Source organism: Pantherophis guttatus, chromosome 1 (genome assembly GCF_059756535.1).
Source record: "Pantherophis guttatus breed Tessera chromosome 1, ASM5975653v1, whole genome shotgun sequence".
Classification (NCBI taxonomy): Eukaryota; Metazoa; Chordata; class Lepidosauria; order Squamata; family Colubridae; genus Pantherophis; species Pantherophis guttatus.
In genome coordinates, this window is record NC_142063.1 from 245,932,061 (window position 1) to 245,953,264 (window position 21,204).

The 21,204-nt window shown below is 38.5% G+C and overlaps 1 protein-coding gene across 1 annotated transcript in view; it reads left to right on the forward strand.

The window, feature by feature from the left end:
* AFG1L (AFG1 like ATPase) overlaps nt 1-20,907 on the forward strand; it is a 71,819-nt gene extending 50,912 nt beyond the window's left edge. The window contains exons 9-13 of the mRNA XM_034409121.3: nt 315-385; nt 642-742; nt 9,633-9,773; nt 15,693-15,806; nt 20,420-20,907. Coding sequence (XP_034265012.1) covers nt 315-385; nt 642-742; nt 9,633-9,773; nt 15,693-15,806; nt 20,420-20,566 — 574 coding nt within the window. The 3' untranslated portion in view covers nt 20,567-20,907. The remainder of the gene's footprint in view (nt 1-314; nt 386-641; nt 743-9,632; nt 9,774-15,692; nt 15,807-20,419) is intronic.
* The last annotated feature ends 297 nt before the right edge of the window (nt 20,908-21,204 follow it).

Here is a 21,204-nt window from a genome sequence, read left to right on the forward strand (position 1 = left end):
TGCATATATTGCATGGATGGCCTTGCTTGCTTTGTCATATTAATGGAGACAGCTTGAAATGTAGAAGTCTTTCAATGAATGTAAATAAAATGAAATTATCTACCTGAGAGTTAATGTTCTCTGCTTTTTAAGTGAATTCTAAATCTAATGTTTGTATTTACAACATAACATCCTGTTCGTTCTCTCTCTCTGTCTCTCTCTCTCTCTGTGTCTCTCTCTCTTAAATGGGCAGAAAGCTAAGCAAGCTCAGGCAGCTGTTTGATGTTGGCTTCAAGTGTTATTAATTTCATATTCTATTATTCTTTTCACTGTAGCACAAGTGAAGCTGATGTGGAGGCTGTCATGGATAAGTTGTTTGATGAGCTGGCTCAAAAACAAAATGATTGTACGTAAGTTAATTTCTCTTGAAAGAGAATACATTTAGAACACAATGCCCAATCTCCACTGACCAATTAATAAGTTCTACTGCTGTATATGGGTTGATGCCACACTCAAGTGGCAGTCATTGTATCAGCATTTTGTCTAATTTATGTGTTGAATCATGTGCTATTATTCATCAAGCTATGCATTTCCTATCTGTAAGAGATGAGTTTTATAGTAATTATCCAGACAAGATTGAGTCTTTGTTCATGTTCCCATAGTAACTAGACCAAGGATTTTAAAAGTACAAGGCAGAGGACTGAGAGTGAATAAAGCATGTGGAACCATTGCAGACTTCACATTTGAAGAGCTGTGTGACAAAGTGAGTACACCATCAAGCTGGTTGGGCTTTTCAGGTCTGTTTTGATCATATCCCTGCTCCAAATAAGCCTTCAGATCTCTTTTGAGTTTATAGCAACCACCACAACTGAATTGCAAAGTAGAACTATAAACACTAACAAGATGAAAAAGCAGGTACAGGATGTTTCTCTTCAAAGTAATCTGTGATATTTAATGTCAGTGCCTTTTTTTAGAAAAGAGTCCGTTGATGTATTAATACCTCAGACTTAGCTGTTTTTATGGATCAGACCAAAAGATCTCCTAGAATATTTGATTTTCAGTAACGGGCAATATTTTGCAAGAAGAAGGAAGACTGTTGAACCTTTTTTGATTTATGAAAACATCTGGTTTTGTGAACAATATGTACTGGTTGTCAAGGTGAGTGAGCAGTCACAAAATGCTACAACAAAACCTCTTTGAAAGCCAAATTGGTAAAGGCAGAAACATCGTTTGAACATACAAGTTTAATGTTTTGATGAAACAGCCAAAGGACATAAAAATTAATCATTTATATTAATACTGAGCCCTGCCGATAAAAATAATGCCCCTTTTTCCCACCTGCACATCATGCTAGGCAGTTTGTGTGGTTTAATTAACCTAGCAATTATGATTTGTAAACCATGGTTTATTCAATAAAACCACGTGACTTAGTCTGAACCCAACCATCTCTCTTTGTGGCTGACTTCTAAACTCCTAAACTCATCTCACTTCCGAGCTTCCTAAACTTGCTTCCAACTCTCTTTCACATATCTTAGTTTCCCTTCAGACTGTCCAAATCATTTTGTGCTATCATTTACTGGAGATCAGTTTTTTATTTTTCTTTCCCCCCTCTTTTTTAAAATTCAAACTGCAACATAGCAATTTCAATTGCCCGTCTTTCTTTCTTTCTTTCTTTCTTTCTTTCTTTCTTTCTTTCTTTCTTTCTTTCTTTCTTTCTTTCTTTCTTTCTCTCTCTCTCTCTCTCTCTCTCTCTCTCTCTCTCTCTCTCTCTCTCTCTCTCTCTCTCTCTCTCTCTCTCTCTCTCTCTCTCTCTCTTTCCTTTCTTCTCTGAAGAAGGCTCTGGACATGCAGAGAAAGGGCATGTATGCTTCCTTGCTGTCCATGGTATACAAGTTGCTTTGACTGAAAAATAGGTACTGGGAAAGTAGCCTTGATGAGCACTGAGACTGTGAGAGATGTTAGGGATAATCAAGGCAGGAGTCATATTTCCCAGTCCTGCTTTTGACATTTAAGATCCTACACGTAAAAGAGGCTTTATCTTGGGACTTTCAACAAAGCATAGGATATGGTCAAAATACATGTTTAAATTGAGATAAAAGATAACAAAACACACAGAAAAAAAGTATCAAAATGTATCTATAACAATGTAGAGGTTATCCTTAATTTACAACCATAATTGATCCTGGCAGTTAAGTTTTGACGGTTGTAAAGCAGCTCACCATGTAACTAGACCCATTTTATGATTTTTTTTGTGGTGTTCGTTAAACCCATTGTTCGCTATGGGCCAGATTTTGCTAGAAACTAGAAGTTAACACTGAGTTCTGGCAAAAACATTGTAAATCACAGTTATGTAACCATGGGATGCTGCAAACAGCTGTAAATATGGATGGGTTGCTGAGCACCCAAAATGTGGCAGGGTGTTGACATTGGTACTTCAAAACTGGGTTGTAAATCCCTTTGTGAGGGAGTCCATTGTAACTTCGAATAGTTGGTGAAGCATATAGATTAGTCAATTGGACATAAGTTGACTATCTGTATGCCTTCAGTACTACCTCATTGTTTTTTTTGGGGGGGGGGAGGAAATCCTCATGACATTAGTTCCTTTCATCTGTTTAGAAGATTGGTTAAGAAAGATTTTTCTTTAAAAAAAAGAGTAATTCCTTTAAGATTTTTCTTTATGAGGTCCATTGCATAAAGGGCAGTGTGTCTGTAAGCTCAGAAATAGAGGCTGACTTTTTCTTTAAAATATCATTAACTATTTTTAATAAAAGTATTAGAAAATGTAAGAATTGAAAGTACTAATTGAGATTAATATTCATAATATGCCAAATTTTCTCCCTTGTGAGAATGTGGTCCTTTCCCCTAAGTCTGCTGATATTCAGTTTCTGCTATTTTTCTACTTCATAATTATATTTGGAAACTTATGCGGTTAATACAATTCAGTAGTTTAGTGTAAATTAACTGGACGTATATGAACAAACTGGAACAGGCTTTTTGTGTTTATATGCCAAAAGGACTATGAAAACATCCACTTTTAAAATCTCAATTCTATCCACCACATTCTGATCTGGAATATTTCTTTATAAGGGCTTGTCAGAGCAGCAGTTCCATGTCTGTTTCTTTCAGTCATAGTTACAGCTAATCACAGTTACTTAAATTAAAATTACAAATCTCTGAAAGGTGAGAGTTTTTTAATCTTTCTTCGGGTTTCATAGAAAAAAATTGAATGTAAGAGGCCAAAGCTGACAGTGGCTTGACATAATTACTCCTGGAGTTCCAAATAATTATGTAGGAAACAATGACTGAATGTAGCTGCTACATATATTTATTATAATAATAAATGTTTATTTGCCCATAACTACATTTTTTGCAACAACAGCTAACTTATGGTCACTAAAAACTAGTGTTTTCATATCAGACCCATTGATTTAAGGTTTTCTTCTGTATGTGTAATTTAATTTAAAAGATATTAATCTATGTTTATTACAAGTTTATCATGATTTGAATTATAAATGAAGCCTACATCTGGGATTTGTAATGAAGAAACCTTGAAAAATTGATAATAACATCCTTCTCTTCTGTGGCTACTTCTTTAAACAACAAAACCCTTGAAACTGTAGACTGTGTAGCAAATACTGCCCTCTGATGGCAGCAATAACTTTTTAATATAATTACGCTTGAGCAGAGATTACTGTTTCCCAGTAAGAATAGAGTGAACTTGCAGACTTAGTAATGATCTTAAGTATAAGGGACCCAACAGGGATGGGTTCTACAATTTTTTACTACTGATTCTGTGGGCTTGGTTTATTTTGTGGGCGTGGCTTGGGGGTAATGTGACTGGGTGGGCGAGGCCAACTTTTTTTTTTAACTTTTAAAAGCATTTTTTCTACAACCTTAAGAGGTTGCAGAAAAAATGCTTTTAGAAGCCTCTGATGATCTAGCAACTCAGCCGGGATCGCCAGAGGCTTTTAAAGGCATTTTTTTTCCTACAACCTTTTCGGCCAAAGAGGTTGTAGAAAAAATGCTTTTAAAAGCCTCTGACGATCCCAGCTGAGCCACATGATCATCAGAGGCTTTTTTTTTTTTTACTTTTAAAAGTATTTTTTGGCTGAAGAGGTTGTAGAAAAAATGCTTTTAAAAGTAAAAAAGAAAAAAAAGCCTCTGATGAGGTGGGCAGGGTAACCGAGCGGCGACCGAGCCGGGGACCGGTTCGGGGGCGTGGCCAGCCAATGTTATTACCGGTTCTCCGAACTACTACAAATTTTAACTACCGGTTCTTGTGAACCAGTGCGAACCGGGAGCAACCCACCACTGACCCAATACCTCTTCATTTCCTTTTTTCCATTTATACACACTTCTTCTAACAGTACTACTCTAAGAAAGTGTACAGTTTTTTTAAAACAACAGCACAAACATTAGTTATGTACCTATCTGTGTGTAATAATACACACACACACGCACACACACACACACACACACATCATAGGTCAGGAATGGGATGGAAAAAGAATAGTTGCTTATGGTGGAGAGCATTAGCTAATAGTAGCCAGTATTAACCCCAGCCAAATGTAGGCTCCTCTTCAGTGGATAAGGTTTTTTAAAAAGTTCATGCCTGTCAGTCATCTATTGGGGATGCTTTAATCTGGATTCCTAAATTGTGCAGGAAATTGGACTCTGTGGCCTGAATGAATCCCTCCAAGGTTATGATTCTAAAATAGGACATGCATATGTTATAAGTGGGGGACGCGGTGGTTCAGTGGCTAAGAAGCTGAGCTTGTTGATTGAAAGGTCAGCAGTTCAGCGGTGCGAATCCCTAATGCCCCGTGATGGGGTAAGCTCCCGTTACTTGTCCCAGTTTCTGCCAACCTAGCAGTTTGAAAGCACGTTAAAAATGCAAGTAGAAAAATAGGGACCACCTTTGGTGGGAAGGTAACAGCGTTCTGTGAGCCTTTGGCGTTTAGTCATGCCGGCCACATGACCACGGAGACGTCTTCGGACAGCGTTGGCTCTTCAGCTTTTAAATGGAGATGAGCACCTCCCCCTAGAGTCAGGAACAACTAGCACATATTTGCAAGGACAACCTTTATCTTTTATGTTATAAGTGAAGGTTATAATTCTGGAGTTCTATATTGTATTGATTTGTTTGCTGTTTTATTGAAGAGGGGGAATAAACTGAAAACTGAGGGCTTGTTCACCAGCAACCTTAAGAAATGCATCTAGAGCCCTCTAGTTACGCTGGTGCTTAAAGTAAATTTTAAAAAATGGATTCTACAATTACAGGCATGTTTTTATCATTGACAATAATTGTGAAATGTTTATGATTGCAAAATCAACACAATTGCCTCCCTGGTTATATTCTCTGTCCAAACGATGATGTCGAAGCTGCTTCTTACAAAATTAGTTTGCAGTATTCAAATTAACCCTTATTCTTGCATCTTAACAGAAGTAATCAATTCTAAATAAAATAGAGATCCATTCTAAATAAAATGGAGGAACTTCAGAGTGCCAAAACCAATAATTGCCTTGCCTATTAGAACAATAAGTAAGTCTGGATGTACATTTTCTTATCTCTAAATAAATTGCACAGGACAGATTTAAGATTTAACAGTAGTACTTCCCTCAGTTTTCTGTTCTTTTATAATGATTTTTTAAGCTGATGATGCTGTTGATGAATAATTCCTCTGCAAAGGAGAAGGCTGTCACTTTCTTCAGATGTAAAAACACTCAAAGTTATCACCATCCTAATATGGCACTAATAGAAAAATATCTATTGCTCATTATTTCCAAGAATGCTTTAATATATACCTCTAAAAAAACTTGAACCGAGATAATGACAGTTATACTTTTGTTAACTTGGCAGATAAATTGAAAAAGGAATCACTTAGATTGTAGGCTAAAATGGGCTAATTGATGAGGCTGAATTGCCATAAATGAATTTGGAGTTAGCCTAATGTTAATAAAATCCTACTCCTCCATAATAAGGATTATCAGGAGAAATAGCTACAACAGACTCTCCCATCATCCATCTTTTCTATGGTAGCAAAAAGACAGAAAAACCAACTTGTAAATCACAAACTGCCTGACTAGGTGGCTCGGTGACTAAGACACTGAGCATGTCGATCAAAAAGGTCAGCAGTTCGGCGGTTCAAATCCCTAATACAGGTCTCCTGCGTGAGAAGGGGGTTGGATTAGATGACCTCCAAGGTCCCTTCCAACTGTGTTACTGTTACTGTTACAAACAATGCAGGAAAGTCAGTATTTTCTTTTCTCTATTAACATTTGAAAAAGTTAAAATGTCATAAAACTAATTTAAGTGTGAAGTATAAATAGAGGCTGGCTGGTGAGTGCTCTCCAAATTTGATCAGAGAATTGCAAGGAAGGACTGGGAAGGACAAGCATAATGATACAAAAGTCTAATATCAGTTATGATTCCCATAATTGTTATCTTACACATATATTCATTTTCTACAGTGTGTTATAGACATAAGGCTTGGGAACCTGTCAAATTCCAAACATTAGTAAAGTAAAACTCACCGTGTTAGTCAATATACCTATTGCTGCGTAAGGTTGCTGGTTTTATAACTTTGCCACATCCAGAGGCCCACAGTTGTTGGTCTCTCAGATGATTATAAGAAGGTGGAACAATGTGTCATGCAATCTCCTCTGAAACTTGAATTGGAAATTTACATTCCAAGAAGGTACCCGAATTGCACTGAGTATTCAGGTCGAACACATTGGCTGTTTACGGAGCAAATTACATGACTTAAGAAATATTTTCTCAAACGTAGGCTATTAAAAGAGAACAGCATGTTCTTCAAAGAGGTGATATTTTCATAATAAAGCACACCACCATTACAAGCTCTCTATGCAGCCTACAATACTGGGCTAATCCTTCATAGAAAACAAAGTCCTGGATTCCAGGTAGCTTCAGTAACTCGTCTGGCTCTTTCAAAAAAATTGCAATGTTTTTCAAGAACGTATACCCAGAGAATATAAAATTATACAGCCTTTCCACAACTGCTGAATGAGGATCGTTTCAGTATATTCACTGCACTGTGAAGAGTTAGAGCATCAGTGTTCCAGATTCAAGCCCTTTTCGCTGTCAGTTAAAAAATTTTCTTGGAGTATAGTTGAGAAGGACACCAGGCTAAAACTTTGCAAACTGCTTGAAGTTAAAATGGACAGTATTAAGCAAACTAGATTTAACATTTGATGGTATAATATAAGAGCCGTAGTGGCGCAGTGGTTAGAATGCAGAATTGTAGGCTAACTCACTGGTCATTGTCAGGAATTTGATCCTGACCGGCTCAAGGTTGACTCAGCCTTCCATCCTTCCAAGGTAGGTAAAATGAGGGCCCAGATTGTTGGGGGGCAATATGCTAACTCTGTAAGCCGCTTACAACCCCACAAGGCTATAAAGCACTGTGAAGCGGTATATAAGTCTAAGTGCTATTGTCTATAAAGCAGCTTCCTATATCTTCAGTATCAGGTTATACGCTAGACTTCTGTCAACTCCACCTTTTTTCAAGTTGAAGATTTGTTTCCCTTTTACAGAGCCTTTGGATTTGGATTTATGTGAGATTTATGTGCTTGTATTCTTTATTTTGTTTTTAAGAATAGAAATGGTTTGGTTTGTTGATACGATTCAAAGGCAGATCTTACTAAGAGATGTAGATACCTTTGTGAAGACACCTAAGCTCTACTGCCCATGTCATGTACTCTATGACTGGTTCTATTTCTTCTCCCCAGATGTGCTCAGCACTCTCCCAATGGTTGTGAGAGGCAGTTGACAAGAATAATGCTTTTGAGAAACTCTTGAGAAGCATCTGAGGGCAGGACAAGAAGCAATGGATGGAAACTAATCAAGGAGAGAAGCAACTGAGAACTAAGGAGAAATTTCCTGACAGTTAGAACAATTAATCAGTGGAACGACTTGCCTTCAGAAGTTGTGAATGCTCCAACACTGGAAGCTTTTATAAAGAGATTGGACAACCATTTGTCTGAAATGGTATAGGCTTTCCTGCCTGAGCAGGGGGTTGGACTAGAAGACCTCCAAGGTCCCGTCCAACTCTATTCTATAGTCCTGTGACAATGCAATATAAAAAGTAAAGAAATCAAATCATGAAGAGGGGAAAACCCCTACAAACCCAATCAAGGTATAATCAAAATTACCACAGGTGCTAAAAACCAAAATAGCAATAAAAAAGTCAAATCCATTGTTTCTTCTCTTGCCTTCAGGTACTTTGGAGAATAGGTTGACCCCCTCTTTGTGGCAGCCCTTCAAATATTGGAACACTGCTATCATGTCACCCCTAGTCCTGCTTTTCAGTAGACTAGACATACCCAATTCCTGCAACCATTCTTCATATGTTTTAGCCTCTGTCCCCCTAATCAGCTTTGTTGCTCTTCTCTGCACTCTTTCAAGAGACTCAACATCTTTTTTATATTGTGGTGACCAAAACTGGATGCAATATTCCAAATGTTATCTTACCAAGGCATTATAAAGTGGTACTAACAGTTCACATGTTCTTGATTTTGTCTCTCTGTTGATGCAGCCTAGGATTGCGTCGGCTTTTTTGAGCACACTGCTGGCTCATATTTAAGTGATTGTCCACTAGGACCTGTAGATCCCTCTTGCAGTTACTGCCATGGAGTCAAGTTCCCCCTATTCTATACCTGTCCATTTGGTTTTTCTTGCCTTAAGTAAAAATCTTACTTTTCTTTACATTTTGGCTATTGCTGCCAGCTTGGTGTCATTTGCAAATTTGATTAATTCCCCTTCTGGGCAAACTTTGTCAGCAACAGGAGGAAGAAAATGGTGAAGGTCAGCTGTGGGTGACAGGGCCAGTAGAGCACAGGGCAGTGGGAATGCCTGGGACTTTACCCTATGGCACTGGGGTGGCTAGCCATAGCTAAGGTCTTCAGGTGACATTAAGTGACTCTGGAGCTGAAGTAGTGGTCCATGGGTGATAGCAGCTGGCTGACACTGTTGAAAGCTCTGGACCTTTACTTCAGCTGTGGAACTGCCAATGATGTCACTGTGCAGGGCAGCCCAAAGGGCAGAGATGGGGAGGAGATAGACTGGTGAGGGGAGTTGAAACTCACTGGCAGTTGTAATTGTGAGCTGGCTTCCAGGCAGCCAGATGTTTATCATATGATCATGGGGTGATGCAACAGCCTTCAGGGACCAGACATAGCTTTTCTTCATTGCTGCCACCACTTCAAACAGTCACTAAATGAATAGTCGCTAACCGAGGACTACCTATATACATTTTTACCTTTTGCTTCAGAAATGGTTGTAGAAGGCGAGCTGTATTAGTGTGGGGTTGTCCAAATAAGATTATCGTGAGGTAAATGATGTTTTGCTATCCTTACATCTTTATTTTTCTTTCAGCCTTATCCTTCTTTATTACAGTATAAATATGGGAATAAAGGAAAAACACGGTCTTAATCAATTAGAACAAAATGTGCATGTTTATTAAAATCCATATATTTAGTTTCCCCCTCCTTTTCTGAGGGGGAAGCAAAATAGAAAAGCATTTGATTGATTAGGACAAGAAAAGCCAATTTTAAACAGAAAACAGCATTTTTGTTGCCTTTTGAAATATAAGCTGTCAATCTATTGATTTCCTGCTGCTTATTTCCCATTTCAGCCTCTTGGAGCCAGTGATTATTTGGAAATATCTAAGAATTTTGATCTGGTTTTTGTTCATAATATACCTCTCCTTACAATGGCAAAAAGAACCCAAGCTCGACGCTTCATCACTCTCATTGATACTTTTTATGAAAAAAAGGTAAGCATTTGGTTTGCAGGTTCTTATTTATTTATTTATTAATCAAATTTCTATACCGCCCTACTCCCGAAGGACTCAGGGCGGTGAACAGCCAAGATAAAATACGGATAATACAAATATTAAAAAATCCCTTAAAATTATTAAATATTTCGGCCGAAACACAGATTAAAACACCCAATTTGTAAAATCACGAATTAAAAAATTTAAAAATTTAAAAGATGGGAGTTAGGCCAGGCCAGCTTGCTGAAATAGAAAAGTTTTGAGAGCACGGCGAAACGTGCGCAGGTCCGGGATCTTTTATAAGATGAATGCATCTTGAATTATTTTGGAAATGCTGAATGTTAATTAATTAATTAATGCCTGGCAAAAAGCATCAGCATATATTCATGGATCATACTGCATTGCCATGTGAGCTATTAAAGCCTTGACTGTTAAGATTAATGTGTTGTCTAATTGAATTTAAATTACTGCATTTTCTCCTTTAGCTGCCAGCTGCATTAAAATTTACAACGGCTCAGTGGTTAAAGACACTGAGCTTGTCAGCTGGAGAGCTGACAGCCCAGGTTTGAGAACCGAGCTTTGCGGAATGGAGTGAGCTCCCATTACTGCTCCTGCCCACCTAGCAGTTCTAAAGCATGCAAATGCAAGTAGATAAATAGGTACCACTTTGGTGGGAAGGTAACAGCATTCCGTGCACTTTTGACATACAGCCATGCTGGTCACATGACCATGGAAATAGTCTTTGGACAACGCTGGCTGCCTCAGCCAAGAAACGGAGATGAGCATCGCACCCTAGATTGGGTATGACTGACAGGGAAACTATTACTTTTTTTTTACTGCTAGATAAAGCAGCAACATTGTCCATGGCTAGTAAAGATTAGAATTAAGATAACCAAACAGATGTCGCTGAATTTGCAACATATGGGAGAAAAATATGCCACAAAATTATTTTATTGGTTTTGTTGCAAAAACAAAACCAAACCCTTACAATAGCAATCTCTTGAAAAACTAAAAACAAAAGGTATGTTACAAATCAAAATTTTTCAAACAAACGTTTGTGCAGATGTACTTGCCTCCAAAATTCCTATAGGTTTGTATGAAAGACTATAGAATTAAAAAAATAAATAAAGCAGGCAGATCAGCCCAGGAAAGGGCAGATCTACCATATGTTCTTCTCCTGAGGAAATGGGCATACCTCAAATAACTTTTCATACTAGAAACACAGTGTTTCCCTTCTGAGTGAAGAAGAGTCCACCCGGAAAGTTCATCTTCATCCCTTTTTAAAATGACATGGTTTGGGGTTTTAGGATGACTGAAAGAGACAGTGAATTTGCTTCCAGCCTTTCATCACCTAGTCTACTTCTGAGGTGTCCATGATAATGGGGCCTTTTCAGACTTTTTGTTTGGATTTATGTGGAAAAGGGTAGTCAGGACATTATGCTGATTTCCTTCATCTTCATCTGGCGGTTCTGCAGTGGAAAACCCTATCTGCTTGTTTTCAGGGTATATCAAAAATGTAGATAACTACCATCTACACACACACACACACACACACACACACACACACACACACACACACACACACACGTTTGTCATTGCTGCCTGCTTCCTAAAGCTGAGAAAGAGTGTCTGTCATAAAATCATTCACAGCTTATCGCTTTGCACTAAAAATGGGACTTGAATTAACTGTCTTCCTGTAGTTGATCGAATATAAAAAAGATAGGATAAATAGTTCAATTTGGCCTTTGATTTTTTTTCTTCCTTGGATCTCCTGCTAAACATTTTCATTTAGTGACCCTGAATCATAATATGGGATGTGGGGAGCATTTTATCTGTCTTCTTAAGAATAGGAGAGCAAAAGCATTGCTATCTACTGAATTCTTTCCTTAATAATTTTAAGATAAAGAAAACATTCAGTCTATTTTGCCGCTGCCTATCGTGTCAAATTCATCCGATTAAATTGCGTTAACTGCTTTTGCTGAGAAATTGCACAGTGTTTTGACTCCAGACAATAGTTCTGTTCAAACCACTTACAGACTTTTGTTGGGTAGTTACTCCAGGTTATTTTGCATGCGGGTGTATGTGTTGATTTATTTTCCAAAATGCACAGATGAGTAAAATGTTAATGAATTTGCCCCAAAGTGATACTCAATTTAGAATAAACAACTACTCTTACTTTTAGTCTGAGTTGTGGAACCTCTAATGAAATAGTAATGATAAATGCGGCACTTAGATTTACGAAGGTTTCAATCATGGAAGGAAAATCAGCAATATTAAAACAACTTAAAGGTTCTTTGTATTTAAGCTGATGTTTTAAAACGTAATGGAAGATTATTAAGCTTCACCTTATGTGTGATTATAGACATGCACTTAAATATTTATGCAATCAGGACATATCGATTGAGATTAAATTCTTTTTCAAAAATGTACCGGGAAAGTAATGCACGGACACGGGCACAGAGGCACATCCCGTCTTGTTCAGCAAGAAATGTGGGCCATTTCCAGAAAATACATTTTCTGCTGACTAAATGCCACTCATTGGTTTTAGAAGAACCTTTAGCTCCTTGAGCAGCATAGCACTTCTTTATGAACAGATGTCAGAGTGATGTTTTTTTATTAGCAGAACAAAGCAGGATTACTTCTTTCCTCTAATGCTACATGTGTAACGTGTTTGGACTTTCCCACAAGTATTGTTTCCCAAGTACCACACAACATCAGAGCTCCTGGTTTTAGCCTCCCAGTGAAGGAACACCAATGTTTCTATCCTTTTTGTGCATTTTAAGCAGCATTGTACTGTTCTATGGCTGTGGTTTTTTAAGGTAGATCACTGTCCCCTTTTAGCTCTCAAGTCTGTCCTTTCTGCCTGCCTCAATGGATTTCTGTTGTATGATCCCTTGGGCTTCTTACATGTCGTATTTCATTTGCTATATCCTGACATCCTGCTTTTCTAAGCATACCGTTCCCATATCAGTGATCGCCCTTACATGGATACTTTTCTGAAGGATTTACCTTCCTATCTGTACGCTAACTTTGTTCATTTCTGCAATCCATTTCCTTCCAGGATCATGTTCTGTTCTTTAGACTAAATATTCTCCAAGAAAAGAAAAAGAGCAACCTAATTGTCCCCTCAAATACATAGTGACAGTTTAAAGTATACCTCTGCAGCTGCAGCACTGGGGAAGATTAACCCATTGGGTGATGCTTCTTTCTACCATACCAGGGAATCTGCAAGGTAGTAAAAACTACAATAGAGATTTCTTATCCTTCCTGGCTAACACGAGAGAGAGAGTAAAACAAATATTCCCTATATACTGTCTTTATGGCCCATAAGAACTTTTATCAGTTTTTTCATGGACGTACGATGGGAGAGATCAGTCTATTTCTGTTCCATGTCAGTTTTCTGCTTTTAAAGTGCATTCATAGGATTATTTTCTCCTGTTTCCAGATGAATCTACAGATTTTTTTAAAATGGCTATGCAAAATTATGTATTTAAATGTGTCTCTTTAAATGTATTTTTACATTTAAGTATAGTATGTTTAATTATATTTCATTTGAAATATATGTATGCATTTTAATTTTAATTTTTAATTGCATATGGGTTGAGAATTACTTTGAAATGGGGAAATGGTCTGATTATGTTGTTATCCATACATGACCCCTGAAAATGCAAATGAGTTCTGTTTAGGTCAGAATAAAATTCCCAACATCCTGGCTTCTATTAATAATTCCCCCTCAGCAGAGAGCCGTGCACAAGTATAACCTTTTCCTATTGAACAAGTAGGAGCATCTGAAAGGAAGCAAATAGGCTAACTTTTGCTTCTCCGAAATCCAACAAGTGCATCCATAGTGAGACTACAATTAAAGGAAAGGGTCAGGGGTGGGTTTTAGTTACCTCCGCTACCGGTTTGCAACGGGAGCGCACACGCGTGCGCATCGCTTGCTTTGGTCGCGTGCGCGCTTCTACCCATGTGCAAATCATTCATGATGACATCTGGGCAGGTGGGCGGAGTCTCCCACCACCATTACTACCGGTTCACAAGAACCGGACTGAACCGGGAGCAACCCATCACTGAAGAGGGTGCTTAATGACTGTGTCTTCCAGAAGCATGACATATTTATTACAATACCTCACAAGAGCTAAGAGAAAGAAACAAGCAAACTGTTTCCATTCTGAGGTAAATCTCATAAAGACAAATAATGTTAGTTGTGTAAAAGAATCCATAATGATATCATTGTCCTCAAGTATTGCCTAATCAGAATTTATTCTCATCTCAAAATTTAAAAAAAGAGGGTTACCTCTCTATTTTAAATTAACAAGGATCACCTGGAGCTATATTTAAGACATCTAGATCATTTACGAAAGTCCCAATCTCTATGGCCCTTCCTGGGAGGACAGCAGAATAGCATGTCATTGTCATATACTGTAGTCATTCCAAAAGTCCTGGGGAAAAAAGTATGCTTTCCAAAGACTAGTATTATTAGCCTGCTGCAATTTTCAAAAGTTAAAGTTGGAAAAGATTCCTTGACTGCTACCTGCACATTTTTTAAAAAAATGCAATTGCTCACAATTGATCTGCATCTCTATCCTGCCAGGCAAGTATTTTCTCAGGAATTTTTGCTTTAATTGAATGAAAAATGCTGCACCTGTAAGATGTCATGCCAAAATGGGTAGTAGAACGAAGCAGGCATTTAAGAATCCATGCAGCCCTTGTGAGGAGATTCTAAAGAGACCTGGTTTGCTTTCCAGTGTTTTGGAGCTCTTGGACAGCTGGATCCAAAGGTTTTCATATTTGAAGGAAACATAATATCTGGATGTCTGGCATTATTGAATGAAGGTGTGTGTGTCTTAGAACTATACATGTTTCCCTGCTTTCTTGGTTTTATCACTGGGCTGAAAGGTTTTGGAATCCCTCATTTGATTTTTCCTGGATCTTAATACTGTATACGGCAAAAATATTTTTAAAAAATGAATGAAAACAGATTGCTATCTAAATTTGATTTAGTGATGATTTAGAGCAGGGGTGTCAAACTGGCGGCCCACGGGCCAGATGCATCACGTGCATGCCACACCCACCCCACCTCCGGTAATGGGAAAAATGTCACAAAACTTCACATGATGGCAATGTGATGTTGCAAGTTTGACACCTATGATTTAGAGCGATGGCCTGATGTATAAATAAAATAAGTACCTTTTTGATCGAGTTTGAAATAGCAATTCAGCATCTAGTGCAGTGATGGCTAACCTTTTTGCCGTTGTGTGCTGAAAGTGCGCGCACATGTGCCTGCACCCATAATACAATGCGCGTGCGACCACCACCACCACCACCACCCCCATGGCCCAGGAGGCTGCCGAGAGGCCTGCTAAGCCCAAAATGGGCCACAGGGGGGTGCCGCACCCCCCGCGCTCCCTCGTGCCCCCACGCATGCGCGCACAAATCCCTGCATATGCGTGCGTCTCCCACATGCGCCCCACCCCCCTGTGCATGCGCAGCAGGGACCCAAAAATCAGCTGGCCGGCGGGAGGCACATCCATGCAGGGTGGAGTTGAGCTGAGCGATGGTTTATGTGCCCACAAAGAGGACTCTGTGTGCCACCTGTGGCACGCATGCCATAGGTTCGCTATCATGGATCTACTGTATTTTTGTTTTTTTATTTTAAAAGCTATTACAGAAGTAAGATAAATAATAAAAATATTTCAATATTAAAAGTTATTTGTAATTGAATGATAGCACCACCTCTACATCCTTCTGCATTGTTAATGAGTGCAACCTGTACCACCAGAATCAGAAACCAGTTGCTCCAAATGAACTTTAAAAAGTATTCCATTTAAAAATAAAAGAAAATAAAGAGGGTTGAGAGATTCAATGGAGAAATAAGAACTCTAATTGATGAACTTCAGCCATTATTCTTTGTTCCAGGTGCGTCTTATTTGCTCTGCATCAGCTCCCCTCCAGAGTATATTTATTCAAGCGGACCATGATAGTGGACTGGATGAGAAAAGGGTACTGATGGATGATTTGGGGTTGAGCCAGGTAAGCACTAGGAACATTAGTGCCTTTGTTGCAAGAGAGCATAATTGGTTTGGGTCTATGTGCTGGCATTATTGTAAAACAAAAAAACATTTAGAGGGTCAGTCTGTAGCTTTCCTGCAGGTTCAATGTAGCATTTTTTCCTCTGCCGTAATTTAAGGTTATGCTATTTATTCATGGATTAGGATCCATAAACGTCCACAAATCTAAGAATATATTTCTAATGCATTGAAAATGTTGGGTCAACTGTTACAAATTACTCAAATGCAGTTCATTGTACTTGTTTTAAGCTGTGTATCAGTTAGAAGCTCTGTTAGAATAGGGAGCATCTATAAGTGTCTTTTTTCTTTAGATTCATATGGAAAAGAGCTGATACACACTACCTCCTACAATATGCAATATAAAACAAAGCAAAACCCCACTGCAAACATTCATAAATATTCATTAATGCGCAATATCTTTTTGTGAATCTTTTATTATTCTCTCCCCCCCCCCCCAGATATTAATTGCAGAGTGAGAATTCTTGAGTTAACTGCTGCATATGAAAAATTACTACCAGCATTTCCCAATGAAAATAGATTTCATGGGCAGTAACTACTACGTTTGCTAAACTGCTGACAGATTACAAAAGGATTGTTCCTGTCACTCACCTGTGCCTTTCTTGATAAAGGTCATCAGGGCCGCAGAACTCCAAAACGATACCTATACGGTAATGGCCAAAATTGTGGAAACCTTTTGGGAAAAGTGTATTTTCTAAAACTAGCTAATAACACCACTTTTTTTTCTAGTAGTACCATAAAATTATATATCAATGGAAAGATAATTTAATCAAGAATGTAATGCAATAACTTTTATGAAGGATTTGGTATTAGAATAGTAGTTACAATATAAAGAAGAAAAGTGAAACACAGAAAAAATGAGATATACAAAAATTACCATGTCAGTTAATACTTACCGTATTTTCCGGCGTATAAGACGACTGGGCGTATAAGACGACCCCCAACTTTTCCTGTTAAAATATAGGGTTTGGGCTATACTCGTCATATAAGACTGCCCCTCTTCCAATGCACACCAAATAAAAATTAAAAAACATCAACTGGCTCACCTACAATGTAAAAGCAGCTGTGCTAGACCCAAAATGGCCCCTGTAATAAGCAGGAACCTCACACAGCCACAAAAAGCCCCCCCAAAAAACTTTCACACTCTAAACACACACAACACAACACAACTGGCTCACCCACAATGTAAAAGCAGCTGTGCTAGACCCAAAATGGCCCCTGCAACAAGCAGGAACCTCACACAGCCACAAAAAGTCCAAAAAACCAACTTTCATACTTTACACACACAAAATTCCACATACAGCTTTGTGAGATTTTGTGTGTTTGTGTAGTTGGAGTGAAACACTACAGAAACACACTAAATCTCAGAAAGCTGCACAAATATTATTTTATTTTATTTTATTTTTATTTTTATATGAAAGCTAAATTTAAAACTTCCTAAACTTTAAATGGCTAGGTCTAAAAAAGAACAACTAAAAAACCCCAATTGACTATTTTTTTTAAAGCTCCCAAAGGGGAAAAAAACTTACCCAATAAAACAGGGGTCTCCAACCTTGGCAACTTTAAGACTTGTAGACTTCAACTCCCAGAATTCCTCAGCCAGCTTTGTTTTGCTGGCTGAGGAATTCTGGGAGTTGAAGTCCACAACTAACTCCTTGCTTGATTGCAGGCAGGGAGTTGCTTGCTTGCCTGAATAGATTCAGGCAAGCAAAGCAAGGCAAGCGTTGCGACTAGCAGCTGAGGTAAGCAAGCTGGAGGGGGAAAACTTTTTTCCTTTTACGTGGTTTCTGGCGATCCCAGCTGAGTTGCAGAGAACTCAGCTGGGATCGTCAGAGCTGGGATCCTCAGAGTAAAAGGTAAAAAACTTTTTTTCCTTTTACGTGATTTCTGGCGATCCCAGCTGAGTTGCAGGGAACTCAGCTGGGATCGTCAGAGCTGGGATCGCCAGAGTAAAAGGGAAAAAACTTTTTCCCTTTTACGTGGTTTCTGGCGATCCCAGCTGAGTTGCAGGGAACTCAGCTGGGATCGTCAGAGCTGGGATCGACCGTCAGAGCTGGGACCGTCAGAGCCATTTAAGGCTCGTCAGAGCCTTTCGGGCTGGTCTGCCTGGTTACAGGAGAACGACACCCGGCGTATAAGATGACCCCCGACTTTTGAGAAGATTTTCATGTGTTAAAAAGTCGTCTTATACGCCGGAAAATACGGTAGTTGGGTAACCTTTAGCATGAATTTACAACGTCTTCCCATGGAGTGTACCAAATCTTTTAGTTCTGCAGCTGTTATAATGTGAAACCAAGATTGAATGATTGCTTCTATTAACTGGGTTTTATTGCTGAGTCGCTTCTAACTAACAAGTTTCTTTATTCGGCTCCATAGATTTTCAGTTGGGTTAAGGTCTGGGTTATTCCCAGGCCATTCCAGCAGTAGAATATGATTATCTTGAAACTCCCAAAAAAGTGGTGTTATTAGCCATCAAACCTCAAAAATACACTTTTCCCAAAAGGTTTCCACAATTTTGGCCACTACTGTATAGGTATCATTTTGGAGTTCTGATGACTTTTATCAAAAAAGGCACAGGTGAGTGACAGGAACAATCCTTTTGTAACCTGTCAGTAAGCTTTCTTCAAGAGAGCCTGGACCCTTATCTCTATAAAGTCTTATGCTGACTTTGCACCCAAATCCTGGAGTTTGTGGGTGCCATCAAGCTATTGAATCTAACCCCTTGCTCAGAAGAGGAATTCAAATGGAAACATTCCCAATCGATGGCTGTCTAGCTGCCTTTTGAAATCTCCAGGGATGGTTTGTGGAAGAAAAATCCTTTTTTTTCCTGAAAAACAGGTAGTTCACACAGTTCACTGGAAAGGACAGGGTAACAAACTCAAAAGGGGACTTCCCCCCCCCCCAGAAAGTACCATATAGCACATGTTCTGCTACACCTGATGGGACAGGTTCATCATCAGATGATCTCTTCTGACAATTTGCCTCAGTCCAGCAGATTTGAGACGGCTTTTGAGTTCATGGGAATGGAGAGAGCAATAGATGTATATTCACTGCCACAGCGGTCTTTGTCCACTGTAGTCCAGGATCTTTTTATAAAGTTGTTTATGTGTCAAGAGTCTTACCTGCACACCAGCTGTTCTGTTTTTCTAACTTTCTCATTCTCTTTCTCACTTGTTATTACTTCAGCTTATATTCTTCATCTCTTTCTACCCTTCCCTCAAAATGTATTACTGGAAATGCAACAAAAATGGTCTGGACAGGTAGTTAAAGAAGTTTAAAAACCCTAATACCTGACATCCTCTCCACTGTTTCCTATGAAATTTGGGATTTGGCTCTTCTAGCCATCCTGGTTACCTGAAAGGTAATTCCATTCCAGTGAAGTGTAAAAAACAAAGGCATGGATACATTTTTTATATTTCTACCCTCCCCACACTTCATGTTAGGTAATGGGAGTTTTATTTATTTATTTAGCGTATGGCAATCTACAGAGGTCCTGCAATCACAGTATACAACACTGATAAAACACATTAGACATACAAACACAAAAAAAGCATCAACAAATGCACGTATATAAAGTTTGGGTGTGTTTATAAAATAATGGGAGTTGGAGCTCTGTTTCCTGTTAATGTTTCAGAAACTGGATGTCAACTTGCAAAGCATCCCTGGCCTGCTCTCGAGTTGCCATAGGCCAGGGGGGATGGGAAACCAGCAAAATGGCACAGCAGCCAAAGACAAATGCACATTCCACGCTTATCTCCTCAAGGCTGTATCCCAAGTTTACCTACAGCAGCCCAAGAGGAGTGACTGCTACAACCCGTGAAATTGCTCTGTTGGCGAATGTGATTGATGACACACCCTGGGGGTAGGGGGGTCATAATTGGAGCATAAATTACGGAGGGTCAGAGCTGGCTTCACATGCCGACATAAAGCTCCTAATAAATAACTGGATTTCTTTTTAAGCTTGGCTCGAGACTCATGATTTAATTAGGGCATCCGTCGGAACCCTGACACTGGAGTAAGTAGATATGAGCTGGATACAAGTGAGGCTACCCTTTGAGCCAAGGATTCCAGTTGCAAAGTGGTTTGGTGGCCTATGTGTCTTTCTCTTCACTATAGGTTGTCCCCATTTAGTGATCACAATTGGGACTGGCAACTTGATCGTTAAGTGAAGTGATTACTAAGTTCTTTGCACACCTGTAAAGATCATAAATACAGGGAGTGACCATAACGTTGTTTTTTCATCACCGTCCTAATTGCAAAACAAGTTTGGTTGCTGAACAAGGGCGATCTGTACTAAAGAGTTCGTTGTCTTGCTGTGCAGTGGAATTTCATTACTGAGGATCCATGCAAGAAGCCCACAATGGCTTTTTTTAATTTAATTTAAATTTAATTTAATTTAATTTAATTTCCAATTTATATACCGCCCTTCTCCCTGAGGACTCAGGGCGGTGTACAGCCAAGATAAAAAACATAGAATACAAATATTAAAACATTTAAAAATATATATAAATATTTTCCCCAAAAAATTCTTGTATTTTTCTTTTTACGTGTCTCTAGGATTCAGCTGAAGCACTTTCTATGTTTACGGGAGAGGAAGAGATATTTGCCTTTCAACGGACTATCTCGCGACTTACCGAAATGCAGACAGAGCAATACTGGAAAGATGGGGATCGGAGCAAAAAAAAAGTTGCAGCCAAAGGTTAAAAATAAACAGTAACTAAAAAGAAAAAGGGCTTCAAGCACATTAACTAACTTGACACTTTATGTATCATGTTAGTGTTAAAAACTACAGCATTAGTTACTGGCCCCCTTTAATGCCAATGTATAGATATAATTTTATTCAGTCTAGCATGAAAAATTTATTGACCAAATAGAACATTTCCTTTTAACTGATGATGACTGGAAAAATAGGTAAAACATATTTATTATTGGCCATATCACATTGCGGTTTGCACATATAAAAGATACAAGGTAGAAACATTAAATGCATATTTTGAATCTTATCAATCTCTGTTCTATTGTTAAAAATAAAATATACAAATGTATCTGGAGTATCCTTGATTTTTAAAAATAATTTTCTTTTAGGTAGCAATTGAAAATTTCATATATATTCACAAAGTCCCCTGTGTAACAACAATTTAGAGTATTCCACTTGCCACTTGGCGTGTTTTTCTGCTACCAGAGTATATTCAAGTGATACAGTTTCCTATGTTATTTATTTATTCATCATATTTACAAATGACTGAGTGACATATAACAAAGCTAAAAACAATATATACAAACAAATATTAATATTATGATCCTCTCTGCTAGATTTGATGGAATGGGCAGATGTAATCCAG